Source organism: Misgurnus anguillicaudatus, chromosome 7 (assembly GCF_027580225.2).
Source record: "Misgurnus anguillicaudatus chromosome 7, ASM2758022v2, whole genome shotgun sequence".
Classification (NCBI taxonomy): Eukaryota; Metazoa; Chordata; class Actinopteri; order Cypriniformes; family Cobitidae; genus Misgurnus; species Misgurnus anguillicaudatus.
Genome location: NC_073343.2, coordinates 15,904,748 through 15,919,128, shown reverse-complemented (window position 1 = coordinate 15,919,128; position 14,381 = coordinate 15,904,748). Strand labels below are relative to the sequence as shown.

General features: G+C 36.6%; 1 protein-coding gene across 2 annotated transcripts; it reads right to left on the bottom strand.

The window, feature by feature from the left end:
• Window positions 1-207: 207 nt before the first annotated feature.
• Window positions 208-14,243, bottom strand: LOC129435228 (uncharacterized). 2 transcript variants are annotated; one of them, XM_055193665.2, is made up of 11 exons: window positions 3,792-14,243; window positions 3,495-3,673; window positions 3,330-3,408; window positions 3,142-3,235; window positions 2,873-3,054; window positions 2,292-2,788; window positions 2,165-2,189; window positions 1,902-2,089; window positions 1,597-1,685; window positions 691-1,511; window positions 208-605 (listed from the first exon to the last, which is right to left on the bottom strand). In XM_055193665.2, exon 1 carries the CDS (start codon window positions 12,372-12,374, stop codon window positions 4,194-4,196), a length of 8,181 nt encoding a protein of 2,726 aa, XP_055049640.2. In that variant the 5' UTR covers window positions 12,375-14,243; the 3' UTR covers window positions 208-605; window positions 691-1,511; window positions 1,597-1,685; window positions 1,902-2,089; window positions 2,165-2,189; window positions 2,292-2,788; window positions 2,873-3,054; window positions 3,142-3,235; window positions 3,330-3,408; window positions 3,495-3,673; window positions 3,792-4,193. The 2 variants fall into 2 exon arrangements, with proteins under 2 accessions (XP_055049640.2, XP_055049641.2); XM_055193666.2 differs by having other exon boundaries at window positions 3,495-3,658.
• Between the last annotated feature and the right edge of the window lie 138 nt (window positions 14,244-14,381).

The following is a 14,381-nucleotide window of genomic DNA, read 5'->3' as shown; positions in this document are numbered from 1 at the left end:
CATTTAAGACCTATTTCACTTCTCATTTCATGTACTACATTTAAATTAGGGTATCTTTGCTCATAAAAAGTAAAAAAGATTTCTATAGTAGCATAATTCACCTAAGAATTATACCAACAATCCCAATCAATAAAACAAAGGAAAATGTATCATTACGACAAACACATGGCCATGCAAATAGATGACAGAGACCAAGTACAATTTCATCAATGTTGTATTTATTCTATTTGTTACAAACAATTTTATTTAAATTTAACAAACCGTGCCATAATACCCATGTGAGCAAGCCAAAGGCGACAGTGGCAAGGAAAAACTCCCTTAAATGGAAAGCTGACGTTGATAATGTAAAAATTGAAGGAAGAAACCTTGGGAGGAACCGGGCTCAGCAGGGGCAGGCCATCCTCCTTTGGCTGGCACATATTCAAATAACTAAAGGTGGGCCAAATATAAAACAAGCCATCCATACCAGTTGTATTACATAGTCCATAAAATAATTTTAGCTATGAATACTTAATCACCCAAGTAATATAACTATGAACTGCTTGCATCCATTTACAGTTCTTTTAGGACATTCTCGGAATTGATAGTGAAGTCTATTGTATTCACTAGAATGGGAAAAACAAATGATGAAATCAATAACAATAACAAAAATTCTTATGATCAATGCATTTAAGGATCTTTTAATGTTACCTTTTCAAGTTGTGGGTTTCTATACAGTACAGCAGTTCAAAGGCCTCAATTTCACACTAACTGTGCTTTTGTCATTTGTCAGTCACAGAGTATTAAGTTTCTGATCCAAACAGACTGTGATTTGCTGGAGTAATAGCAACAGACTAACATGTTCACTCTGTCACAGAAGGGGAACACTGGAGAACATTCTTAGTAGCTGCTTGACAGGCATAGGGGAACATTGCTCCTGCTGATCACATGATGAGGTTCTGACGTCCTGAGAAGCAATTTTCAATGCAATAGTCAGAAAAAAATGTTTGGAGACAGTTGCCTTTCGACAGCAGGCATGACCACACCTAACATCAAATTAGTGTGAAAAATTAGTGACATTAGCATGACATTGATTGCCTGCTCTTATCACATTAACCTCTTCAAGACCAGATGTGGTGCTCACATGCATGTCTCCAAAGCAGGTCTTCATTGGCAGGTCTGCACTGAATAGGCTAATGTGTGTGTAAGTTGACAAATATCAGGATCTCAGGGGTGTGCCAGAGGATGAGTTGGAAAGTTCACAATTATCCTAATTTGGTTCAAAAAGTGAGCCAGTGATGGTGGGCACAAGACAGAACCTGATCAATCCCAGCTGACTCAACGAAGAGAGTGTCTGATGTCAAGACACCCAAAACACTAAAGGACGTCTAAAAAATTCACGATTGATGTGTCACAGTGCTTCTACAGATGTCTCTGTAAACAATGCATGATTGAGTTTTATAGCTCAAATTTTAATGGACTATGAACTGCCTGCATCCATTTCTCAAAATTGATAGAGTCTGTTGTATTCACTAGAAGGGGAAAAACATAAGAAATCAGTAACAATAACAAAAATGTCTTACAATCAAAATGCATTTAAAAATCTTTTAAGGTTACCTTTTTGAAGTTGTGGGTTTCTATACAGTAAAGCAGTTCAAATGCTTCAATTTCACAGTGGGTGTTGAACTATGCTTGTGACATTAAATCTTAAAAATAACTTACATTTATTAACACAGATTTATGTATTTATATATAACATGGTCTGCATCTATTTTTAGAGTAACTGGCAGTTTACATTTACAGTAGTGGATTTCAAAATATTACCAGTGGTTATAGAGTTCAAAGTGTAAAAAAGCTAAAAATGTATAGTTAGTGGATTAATGCATCATACATATTTGAAATTAAGTGTGGTGCTGGCTCACCTGGAATAACATTGGGAAGAGACAGTCACTGAGTATTAAGTTCATGATCCAAGCAGACTGTGATTTGCTGGGGTAAGAGCAACAGACTAACATGTTCACTCTGTCACAGAAGGGGAACACTGGAGAACATTCTTAGTAGCTGCTTGACAGGCATAGGAGACCACTGCTACTGCTGGTCACATGAGGTTCTGAGGATTGTAGCAGAAGCAGTTTTTCAATGCAATGGTCAGAAAAAAAATTGTTTGGAGCCAGAAGAAAGTTACCTTTGGACAGGAGGCATGACCACACCTAACAACATCAAATTAGTGTGAAAAATTTGTGACATTAGTGTGACATTGATTGCCAACATGCTCTTATCACATTAACTTCAAGACTGGATGTGGTGCTTACATGCATGTCTTCAAATCAGGTCTTCTTATTGATATTTTATTGGCAGGTCTGCACTGAAGAGGCTAGTGTGTGCAAGTTGACAAATACCAGGATCTTAGGGGTGTGCCAGAGGATAAGTTGAAAAGTTAATGGTGAGCCCACTAAAGTTGAATTAATAGGATTTGTTAACCATTCCCTGCACAAGATAGTCTAACATAAATGCTGCAAAGAAAGTCTGTCAATTTGGTTAAAAGGGGAGCCAGGTGATTGTGAGGCACAGGTTGGGACCTGATCAATCCTACCCTAGTCAACCAAGAGACTGTCTGATGTTAAGAGACCCAAAACACCAAAGGAAGTCTGAAAAATTCACTGATGTGTTGCAGTGGATCAACAGAGGTCTCTGTACACAAGGTGTGATTGAGATTTATAGCTCAAATTTTACTATCAACTGCCTGCATCCATTTACAATTCTGTTACGGTGTTCTCTAAACTGATAGTAGTTGAGTCTGTTGTGTTCCCTATAAGAGGAAAAATAATGAAATCAGTAAGATTAACAAAATAAACAACTTGTGATCAGAATGCGTTTCATCTTTTAAGCTCACCTTTTTGAAGTTGTGCGTTTCTATACAATGGTTCAAAGGCCTCAGAATTTCACAGCAGATTTTGAACTGTGATTGTGTCTTTAGAGCATGAAAATAATTTTAACATTTACTGGGAGTTTACTTGTACAGGACTCAGCTCCAGAATATCACCAGTGGTTATTGAGATGAAAACTGTAAAAAAGCTGAAATGTATAGTTCGTGAATTAATACATAATACAGAATTAATGTGTATTTGAAGGTTTTGCAAACATTATACAAACTTAATTTACCTTTAAATATGTTGTTTACTTCTTCAAATGAGCTCATGGGGCTCAGCATGATACGATGAGTATGTAGAGGGAATAATGATTGTTAGGACAAAATCTGAAAACGTGAAAATATCAATAAATGTTTCACTGAATTGAAGAGTTTATTATAAATATTTAGCAAGTTATATGAAAATGGTTTCTTAAATGACCTTTGTGTCAATAGTTGATATCGTTATAGAAGTTTTTTGGATGTCATAATATGTCTTTTAGTCTCGGAGTTGCACAAAGCTAAAAAAATATGTATTGTTAGTGGGTTCATTTGTGGTTTATGGTGCCAATACACAATAGTTTCTTTAAAGTTATAAAACATTTACCTTATTTTGTGTTGTGAATTTTGAGAGTTTGTGTAGAATAGAACCTCATGAGGTATAGTGTATTTCAGAAATCTGAAATAAACTGTAGAAAACTGTAGGAATGTAGGCAGGCTTTGGTGGATGCTTCCTATGCTGTTTGGAAACATCCAGTGTTGTATGGATGGCTTGTGGTAGAAAAGCTTGTGTTATGGTAGTAAGGAAGCACAAGCAATATAAATAAAGTCACATAAAAATCTAAAATATTTTGTAAATTTCATTTGAAATTCAATTAAATTTATAAGCTATGTGCAACCTTACCTGTGTGTTGCTTTGAAGTTCTAGAAAGACCAGGTGTTGTAGGACTCTGTGATAAAAGCTGGTATGCAGTTGGTAGTAATTTGGGCATCTTGGATTCTCAGCATGAGTAGCACATGGAATGAACAAAAGGAACACACAATGCAGTAATACAAATATATTGGTTCAGAATGGGCATAAATTCCATACAACTGAGATACCTTACATGACTTTCTTCCTTGTTAATATGGTGGTACGAAATGAAACCGATGCATCTTTAAGTTAACAATTTGATAGTTTAGTAGCATACCTTTACCAGTTGCAAACCTGTACAGCATTTTGTAGACATTACTCTCAGTGTCAGCATCACATTGTAGAACAGACAAAGACAAAAAAATCAAAGTTATATAGTGTTCAATATACACATTACCCTAGTGTAACTAGCACTGCCTCATGATAGCTAAAATAAGTTGAAATAATGTCAACTGAAATATTTTGTGCATCTTTAGCATACACGTGATCTATTAATGTATATTTCTCAGTTGTTGGATGTTGCACATGTTGACTGTATCCATGAAATTCCATTAACATCCTAATTGTAGATGATGATGTTATGATATCTTCATTAAAGTCTCCCATAATTAGTTTGGTTCCTGGATGTTTCTCCAACTCAGCAATGACATGCAATACATTTAGTCGAAACATGTCAATTGGATATGAATTAGGTCTGTACAGCAGTGCAACATTTAAATTCACATGTGGAATTGTCAAGTAGAGACATTCCAAATTACAAGGTTCTGGAATGATGACATTAGAAACCACATTTTGACAACAGTATATTCCAACTCCTCCTCCTCGTTGGCATTTTAAATTACTGAAAAGCAGACTGCTGTTATCATAACAATTAGCTCTTGGATTATGCTTAAAATTAAACCCTGGTATCTGTACTTCATCTTCCTTGTCTTCAGCTTTTAACCATGTTTCAGTTAAACAAATGCAATCTGCATTCAAAAGCTGTCTGTGAGCTCGAACATCTTGAATGTGAGCTTGAAGACTTTGCACGTTATGAAGAGCAATTATAAATTTACCCGGTGTATGTCTGAAACCGTTGTTTTCTAAAGAAAATTTGACCATATTTTTCATTGCTTGCTCAATTTTATCATTGCAATATATGGCAGACTCCTTGAAGTTTTTAATGATTAATCCATCGATGGTTCTCACACGACTCAATGCAACATATGCTTGTCCTGGAGCAAAGATCTTGTCAAGTGATACAACAGCTTTATCTACCGTTAGTCCCTGCACTTTGTGAACAGTGCATGCCCATGCCAGTCTGAGTGGAAACTGACGTCTTATACCACCATCATTTGTGACTTGATCTTCATGTGCTTCAATTACAGTTGCATTTTTGGAAAATCTTGGACATTGTTTTGATCGCTGAACTTTACCAACATTTGGATCATCAAATTCTACATGAATAGCTGAGGGGAAATCGTTATCATCAACATCATCATGTTTCTGACTTTCACTTACATGGACAATAGTGCCAAAAGCTCCATTGACAAGGCCATCAGCAACATCAATATTTTTCTTTAACATTACTCTTGCTCCAACACCCAAGGAAACATATGTAGATAAACAAGAATTGAAAACTTTTGTATGCATTCCAACCTTGGGTTCCATTCGTCCAGTTTTAGGATTCCTCACAAAATCTCGAGCTCGAATACTGATCACGTCGGGACAACACTCATGAAGCCTGAGCATGTTATATTCATCAACTTCAGAATTTGTAGGAAATATGTGAATTTCAGTACATACCTCACCAGTTTCACATTGCTTCAGCATGTTAACATCACTTAGATTCAGAGGTTCATTCTTTTTACGAACTCTCAGACGATTTAACATTTCTGCAAAAGATGAATCCTCTTGCCTAACAACTTTTGTTAATTCAGCAATTTCAAAGATGTTGTCCCAAAGGTTCACTCCTTTTGCATCGGCATAGAGGGGAGTACCTTTTACAGGCGGAAGCTGATAAAAATCTCCAACAGCAACAATGCTTACTTTTCCAAAGACAGAGTAGTCACCAGTTTGCTTGATTTGTCTCAACCTGCCATGAACATAAGACAAAAGGTGATGGTCAACCATGGATATTTCATCAATGATCAAAATTTGCAAACAAGCCATTTTGGAACGCAGAGAATTGATTTTGTCATCACTTAAAGGTTGATATGGCAACTTGACATTAGCACCAATAGAAAAGGTGTTATGGATGGTTGCGGCACCAATGTTGTAAGCGGCCACACCTGTTGAAGCACATAAAATCACAGTTCTATCATCAGGGTTATCAGACAGCTGAGATAAGAGCCTACAAGATTCATAATGAATTGCTTTGATTAAATGACTTTTTCCTGTGCCTGCTCCACCTGTAACAAACAAGAAAAATGGTTCAAAATTTTCACCATATACTTTCTGAAGACACCATTTGCGAACTTTGTGAAATAATGCAGATTGTTCAGTGTTTAAAGATCTTAGTAAACTCAATGCTTCATCTCTAGACATTGTAGCATTACTAGTGTCAATTGTGAATGCAGTTGGAGCATTTGCTGCAAGATCTGGAATAAGTGTGTCTGAATCATCTTCATCTGCCAATACTTCTTGCTTCTTTATATTTAAACATTCATCACGTTCTTTCTCAGTTTCAGGGCACAGTAGAGCCCAAGCATCTTCTATATAAACACCTTTCTCTAAAAGCTGTTGAGCTCTATCCATTTTATCAGTTTCCTTTTCAAAAATTGCTCGATTTGCATCAACAATACACTTAACACTTGCCAGAGTACTTCCACATTTTACAGCTCCATTGTTGTAGAAATCTTCATAAGTGTTAAAATTATCTGGCTTCAGCTGCCAATTTTCATAATGTGGTAAAAAAAGTTGTAACAATGAATGGTGGTACTTCCCTGAATCCTTTGTTGGTGAAAATCTTGGATACCTGACCACTGCCGGTTTGGTTCGACTTCTGCGTATCATATAGCCACAGTTGTTGTTAAGCTTAATGACTTTGTCTTTGGAGGACTTTTGTAAAGAAAGCTCGGATTGTGACAAAATCCTGTATTCTGAACAAAAACTTGCAATACACATAACATCAAAAATTTCTGTTTTGGGTCTACTCTTGTACCTGTCAACGAGACTCTTCATCCAAATAGTGGTTTTCTCACCTGACTGCTCATCTTTGGCTTGCAGCACACGCAGAGGTAAACTCATTTTCACAGGGTCTGTGCCAATTGGAATAAACTGGACTTTGCGAGAACATTCTTTCAAGTGCATACCTGTTAGTCGATACACTGCTTCTTGTGCAGAAATTTCTCTGTTGTGTAAATATACACTTCCCAACATTTTTAAAGCTGATCTTGCTTCAAGATTTCCATTTATGGCTTCATTTTGGGTGCGTTGCAACAACAATCCCATTTCCTGTTCTGCTTTGGTGATATAACTAATAATGTAAACCACTACTGCAAAAGCATCTGTGACATACTGGATATCCATGTTGCCTTGCCATGCACGTATAAGATCTTTATTATACTGGTTTACCCAAACATCATTTGGATTTCTTTTCAGGACAACAGTTTTCTTCTTGGAACATTTCTTGTATGCTTTTTCAAATACAGTCTGGTTAATCCCAACAGATTTAAAAAAAGCATCTGTAGAAGCAAAACAGACATCAGAATCTGTCAAGGCAGTTTTGATTTTCTTCAAAATTGCACTTGCAGTCTCATTTTCATCATTGCATTGCCCCAAATAAACTCTTGATATAAATGTGCGGCTAGATGGTGGCCGCGGAAAATTAAATCGACAAACTGTGTTTCTCTTTCGGCATGTCTTAGAGTGTCTGATGCTGTGCTTTTGAACACTGTTCACAATCTCATACAGTTCAATATCATTCACTTCTGGTGTCTGACAAGTGATGTAATGATCTATGAAAGCAGCAACTAAATCATCATTGTCTTCATTGTCTTCATTTAGCTTTGGAGCATTTTCAACCCAGAACAGACAATGAACATGAGGAGATCCACGCTGTTGAAACTCTACACGATAAAAGTAATCTTTAATCTTTCCAATGGGTTGAGCAGGAGACATAATTACATCTTTTAAAAAACAATGCCACCTATGGTCAAACATTCTTGCAGCAGTGACAGGATTTCTTCTAATCAGCCCACATTTTTCAGACCAGTCAAGCTCATCAACATTGAATTTCTTACCTTCTTGAATAAGAATGGTTTTGATCATTTCAGGCCACCTAAGATCTGCTGAGCTGAATGATGCAAAGAAAGTTGGAATACCTAGTTGTCTGATGAGGGCAAAAAGGTCTTTCTGAGTGCTTTGCCAATATGGGGGCGTTCCACGGACCGGCCTCAAAAACTTGTAGCCTTCATCGTAATTCAGCAACTTTGTTAACGATTCTGGGTTGCAGAGCACATCTGATGTAACTGCCTGTAACAAACTGTTGTCTGAACCTTTTCGTAAAGCAATAGAAACGTTAGACACAATTTGATCCAATTCTGACAAATACTGTGCATAGAATATAAAGTCTGTGTTTTGTGCAAAACGCGCATCTGCATTGAGAATTCTTGCATTAAGGTATCGTGACAGTGTGATTTTTACTTCCCTGTCATCATGGAAGGTTGGGCCACCAGTTGGAAAAAGAACAGGAAAACATTTAGCTTCATTTGTTTTATCAGATAGCAATTTAACAGGACTCTTACCTTCAGCTGGCGCAACATTTAATACATCCTGAAAATGTTGATCAATTATTTCAGAACCAACATCAACAGGTTGTAATGACGTGTCAGACAAAAGACCGCATTGCTCTTTGATATAGGTCAAGTCCTCCTCAGTTTCTTCTTCAGGATCATTTTGCACATCACCATTTTCAGCTTCAGAATCTTGTTCCTGCATTTCATCACAAACAACATTCTCTGGCAGTTCATCCAAAGAGTTGATCCACCGTTCATTAATCTCAACATCTTTATACCACCTATTGCATCTGATTAAATATTTCAAAGCATTTCTAACACGATCAGTGTGCACATACTTATACTCGTAATGCCCTTTGTATGTTAACTTGCGCTTCAGTTTGATCCTTACCATCATGTCATCACATTCATTTCTTGGAAGAATATTACAGATGTCAGAGGCATTTACAGGCACACAGACAACTGGCCCATGACAACCCCGTTGTTTACCGCGAGGGAGACAAAGCAATTTCAAAAAAGGAATATTACGAGCAACAAGATGTTGTTCTAATGAATTAAGACATTTCAGCTGATATGGAATATCCACCAAATGCATGTTGTTAGCAACACTTTCCGCAGGCAATTGTCCATATAGGATTTTTCGATGACATGTTGGACAGATCCACAGTTTGCACTCTGCAGAAGAAACATTAGAATTACCAGAACATCTCTCATCACAAACATGAACATACCTCAGTGTGATGCATCTTCTGGCCAATGCAGCAATTCGCTCTCCTTTCTTTTCATAGCATTCAATTTTGCATTCTTTTACTTGCTTTCTGAAAAGTAAACGGTGACAGACACAGCACACAAACTCTGCACCTCTACTTACTTCCTGGCGAAAATGAGCAATAATAGAATCAATTTGTTTCTGTTCCATCTTTGTTTTAAGGTATTTCTTTCTAGAAAACTCACAGACTCTTGCCTTAAAGGCCAAGTTTTGAAAATATTTCTTCTTAGAATACTCACGTACTCTTGCCTTAAAGGCCAAGTTTTGAAGATATTTCTTCTTAGAATACTCACGTACTCTTGCCTTAAAAGCCACATTTCTAAGATATTTCGTCTTGGAATACTGACACACTTTTAATTTAAAGGCTGGGTTTTGAAGGTATTTTCTCTTGGAATATTCACGCACACTGGCTTGAAAACCCACATTGCTCTTGTATTTTGTTTGAGAATACAAACAAACATGTTTCTTAAACTGACTATTGTTTGAGTATTTAACCTTTGAACATTGGAGCATTTTCTCCTTAAAATTGGCATCATTTAAGTATTTTGTTTTTAAGTATGTCAGTTGTTTTTGTTTGTACTCACTGTTATGGCAGTATCTCTCTCTATGCTTTTTGCTTGCAGAAGATTCTATAGCATCACTTACCTTCCTTTTTCGCAAACATGACTTACTCGTCGTCTCATTTGATGTTGCACTGTCACATGCTCCTGCACAAACATTGTCTTGATCTCTGTGCTTAACACATGTCACAACTTCATAATGATTATTGTTACAATTGTTTAAATAGATTGCATTGTGTGTCAATACCTCTCCACTGGGGTTATGAGCACACCATCTGCCATCATTAAATGTCATTATGGTGGTTTTAAACAGATCAGAAGCAGCAAATATATCAATTTCAGTGACCCATGACCCAGAATAAAACATTCTAGATTGTGTCAAATAGTCATCTACTGAAACATACTCACTTCTGACATACCTCTGAAACATTGGACCATTCATTTTCAGGTGTTTCACAACAGCACGGCGAATTTTCAGATGTTTCTCCTCGCTTCCACATATTGCATGTGCCAGTGATCTAAAAAAACAATTACCATCTGCTTTGATACTCTTGGTCTGACATGGACCTGCAATGGGACCAAAGTTTATGACAACATTATGGTCACTGTTATCATTTGTCAAAAGTACAACTTTACATAAAGCTTGTTGATCTTCTTGAGTCAAAGGGCAGAAAAATATGTCTGGAATTGTAACGTCTGTAATAATAATGTCATCAGTTACCACATTTTTAACATTGCATTTTGACAACTGTTTATCTGGAAAATCAAACTGCTTTCTTTTTGCCTTTTTTCCTTTACTTTGAAACAGAGTTTGGTCTGTATGCATTGGAAGGTTCTTACTTCTTGCATTTGTAACTTCAGCATCAGGTAGTGAAAAGTCAGATGCCCTAACCTCAGTGATCACAGATTCACATACCTTGGGTGTGCGTTTTACAACTTCACTGTAAAGCACTTTACCAGAAGAACATAGAAGACTGCTGCAGTCTGCTTCCAGCAACTGTGAGTCAACTGCATCTGTATGAACCATAACTCCAGTTATCTCAAATAGTGGCTCATTTACACCAAATGACATTGCAATCTCATTAATGTAATCGTATAACGATTGTATACTGCTGTGATAAGCAACATAACTTGTCTCTGTTTTTTGAGCATGAGAATCAACAAAGGCATACCATGACCCTTCTTTAATGACTGCACATGTGTTGGCACATATCGTTAAAATGAAAGCATCAGCACTCAGTAGAGTTTGCTGAAGAGCTAAATCAAGTGGCATAACCACACTGCTAACATCTTCATCATAAACATCAACATTAACCAATCCAGTCAGAGAATCTGCATACTCAATGTAAAATATTGTATTACCTAACACATGTCTCCTTGGTAATTCATGGACTGCAATGTAATGCCTACCCATAGCTTCCTGGTCATTTATGTTACCCTGGTTTCGTAGAGTTTCATAAAGCTGTGTTCCTGTCACCAAAACACCATCAAGATCTTGTGTTGTCCAGGTCAGCACACTCTTTATCTTGTTTGTCAACACAGCTGTCAGACTGACTGCACCACACTGTCTGTTACGTGAATCACCAAAACGGGCATCACCTTGATGAAAAGAACCTTTCAGCACTGGTTTCTGTGGAAATTCAACACTTGCAGGTAAAGTATTCAAAGCAATTTCATGTAAATTACAATTTTCAGAGTTGTGTTTCATTTTCATAGAGGTTTGCTTTGGTATCAATGGGTTTTCAAGGGGTATCAATGGGTTACTGAAGGGTTCTGAAGGGTTTTGCATGGTACTGAGGCTGCCACTTCGAGGTGACAACCCTGCCAGTTTTTTAAGAGGATACGGCGGAACCTCTGCTCTACTTGTTTTAAGAGGGAGCTGTGCAGCCTCCATCCCAATTGTATTCACAGGAAGGGATAGGACCTGTTGAGAATTGGTTTCTACACGATGGCAAAACCGACCTTTTTTTGAACGAGGATTTGGTATAACCTCGGCTTGACTTGTTTTGAGAGGAAGCGCTGCAGCCTCTACCCCAATTGCACCCACAGGAAGAGATGGAACCTGTTTAGGGGTGGTTTCTACACGATGGCAAAACCGACCTTTTTTTGAACGAGGACTTGGTATAACCTCGGCTTGACTTGTTTTGAGAGGAAGCTGTGCAGCCTCTTTCCCATTTGTTTTAGCAGGATGGGGTGGAACCTGTCGGGTGGCATCAAGATTACAACTGCCAGAGCAGTCGGCCATTTTTTTACGAGGAAGCGGCGTTACCTCGGCCTTAAATGTTTTAAGAGGAGGTCGTGCAGCCTCTGCCATTTTTTTAAGAGGAAGTGGCGGAACCTCTGCTTGACTTGTTTTGAGAGGAAGCGGTGCAGCCTCTGTAATAGCATGTCGCTCTGCATATAACCTCTTGGCTATAGCAGACCTCTTCTTTGGTCGCGGCATCTGTTGAAACAGAATTACTTCAGTATGATCATTTGTAGTGTGTGAGTAAAGTAAATCTGATGTTAACAGAAACATAAATAACATGTAACAATTTTAGTTTTTTTTATATTAATTCAGAAGGCACACAGATGATTAAAATATTTGTGTGTGCTGTTAAATCTTCAAATTAGACTTTATACAAATTACTTTTATTCAGTATATTTCATGTGTGCATTTTTACAATAAAACATTTAATATATTTAAATATTTAAAAGTATCTCAACTACAACTTACCACCATATAAAATCATACAAGTAGTGTTTAAACAAATTTTATATTTAAATAGAATATTAAAATTTGTTTAAACCATCACTTACCTGAACTCACACTCTTCACCAAAACATAAGAAGAAGAATTAAAATGCAAGTGTGTACAAATGTAAGCAAGGCAAGTAATTACATATCAATGTAATAAAAACAATTCTGATCACTAAAGAATTTTGATCAATAAGTTTACAATACAATAAAAACAGTAACATTTGACTACTTACAACTCAAAATTGAATCACAAACTCTTAAGTAAATACTTTAACATGAACTGACAAAGAACAATACAGTGCAGATCTTACACATCTGTTAAGTCTAATTATATTAGGCATTTATATGCAATTGTTCATGTTATTTTAGTCTGCATTTACTGAGAATTACAAATTTTGATATTCTAAATTTTTTAGTAAACGCTGCCAAAAATCAAAATGAATAAATACTGTAAAACTATTGTTCAGCATTACTTCAATTTAGCTAAAGAAACAAACAAATAATTACCTTATTGTAAATTGATTCCAAAATCAGTAACAGCCACACAAAACCACACTCTCAGACAACTTACAAAAATGTTCTATAAATACTAATCAACACTGCCACATTTGTTTAAGTTTAAAAGGGTAACAGTAATTCAGCCTAAACATATACACACACAACAAGCTGTAACATACTCACCTGCTGTGAAAACAGAAGAAGGCCTCTATACATTTTCACTTCATTATATGCTCTCTGGCAAACACAAGCCAACCTTTAATTAATCACACCTGCTCCATTTCATTAAGGTCTTAGTTAGCATACTAGAAACTTCCAAACAAATCTGTTTAAGAAAGTTGTCTGCAAGGACATTAGTCTGTTTGATATGTCTTTAAACATGAGATCTCAAACACAACCTCTGTTTAGCTGTGTAAGCATGCAGGTAGTACATTTGCAGATGACTCAAGTTTGATATATTTGCTGTCTGTACTTTACATTGTCTAATTTTCACTTCTCCAAATAATTCAGCCAGACAGAGCAAATCTTGTTTTGTTGATCTCAGGCCAAGCTGTTTCTATTTGGCTGAACTAATGTAGACCAGCTCTGAATTCAGCTATCCAAAAAAAGGAGGTAGTACATCCAAAAATGACTTAAGTTTGCTAAATTTACTGTGCATTGTCTAACTTTTACTTGTGTGCAACTCACCCAGTTGAAGCAGACCCTGTTTCACTCACCCAAGGAAGCACTGCCCCATTTAGCTATCCAAATGTAGAAGGTAGTATTGATACATTAGAGATGAAATACTAGAATTCCACAGCGTTGTTCCACACAGTTAAGTCTATAGAAGCAGTGGTGACTGCAATAGTGTAGGTAATATTCAGGAGAGAGGTTTCATTACAGACACAAGTTGTGCCTTTTCACCTTTACCATTCTTCTAAAAAATCTTTACATTGACATTCACATGCATTTTTTTCTTTTATTGCTTAAAGTTAAAATAATTCAACATACAATATATGCAACTTGAAGATAGTGATTTATGTACATACTCTCTGATATGATGTCTTTCAGTATTTCTGAGATGGGAAGGTTATTTTTGGTCAAATTTTTGGATTATAACTGTAGTCATGCTAACCTAAAAAGGACATGGTTTATTTATGTGTACATGACATTGTGTGCCCCCTCAGTGACACATGATGGTTGTACATGAACTGGGACTGTTTTAAGAACCAAGCTTGTTTGTCTTAAATCTACAATGTCAACAAATGTATCTTAAGAAGTCTTGCTCATCATTCTTTACCACCTTAAAATGTGTGTA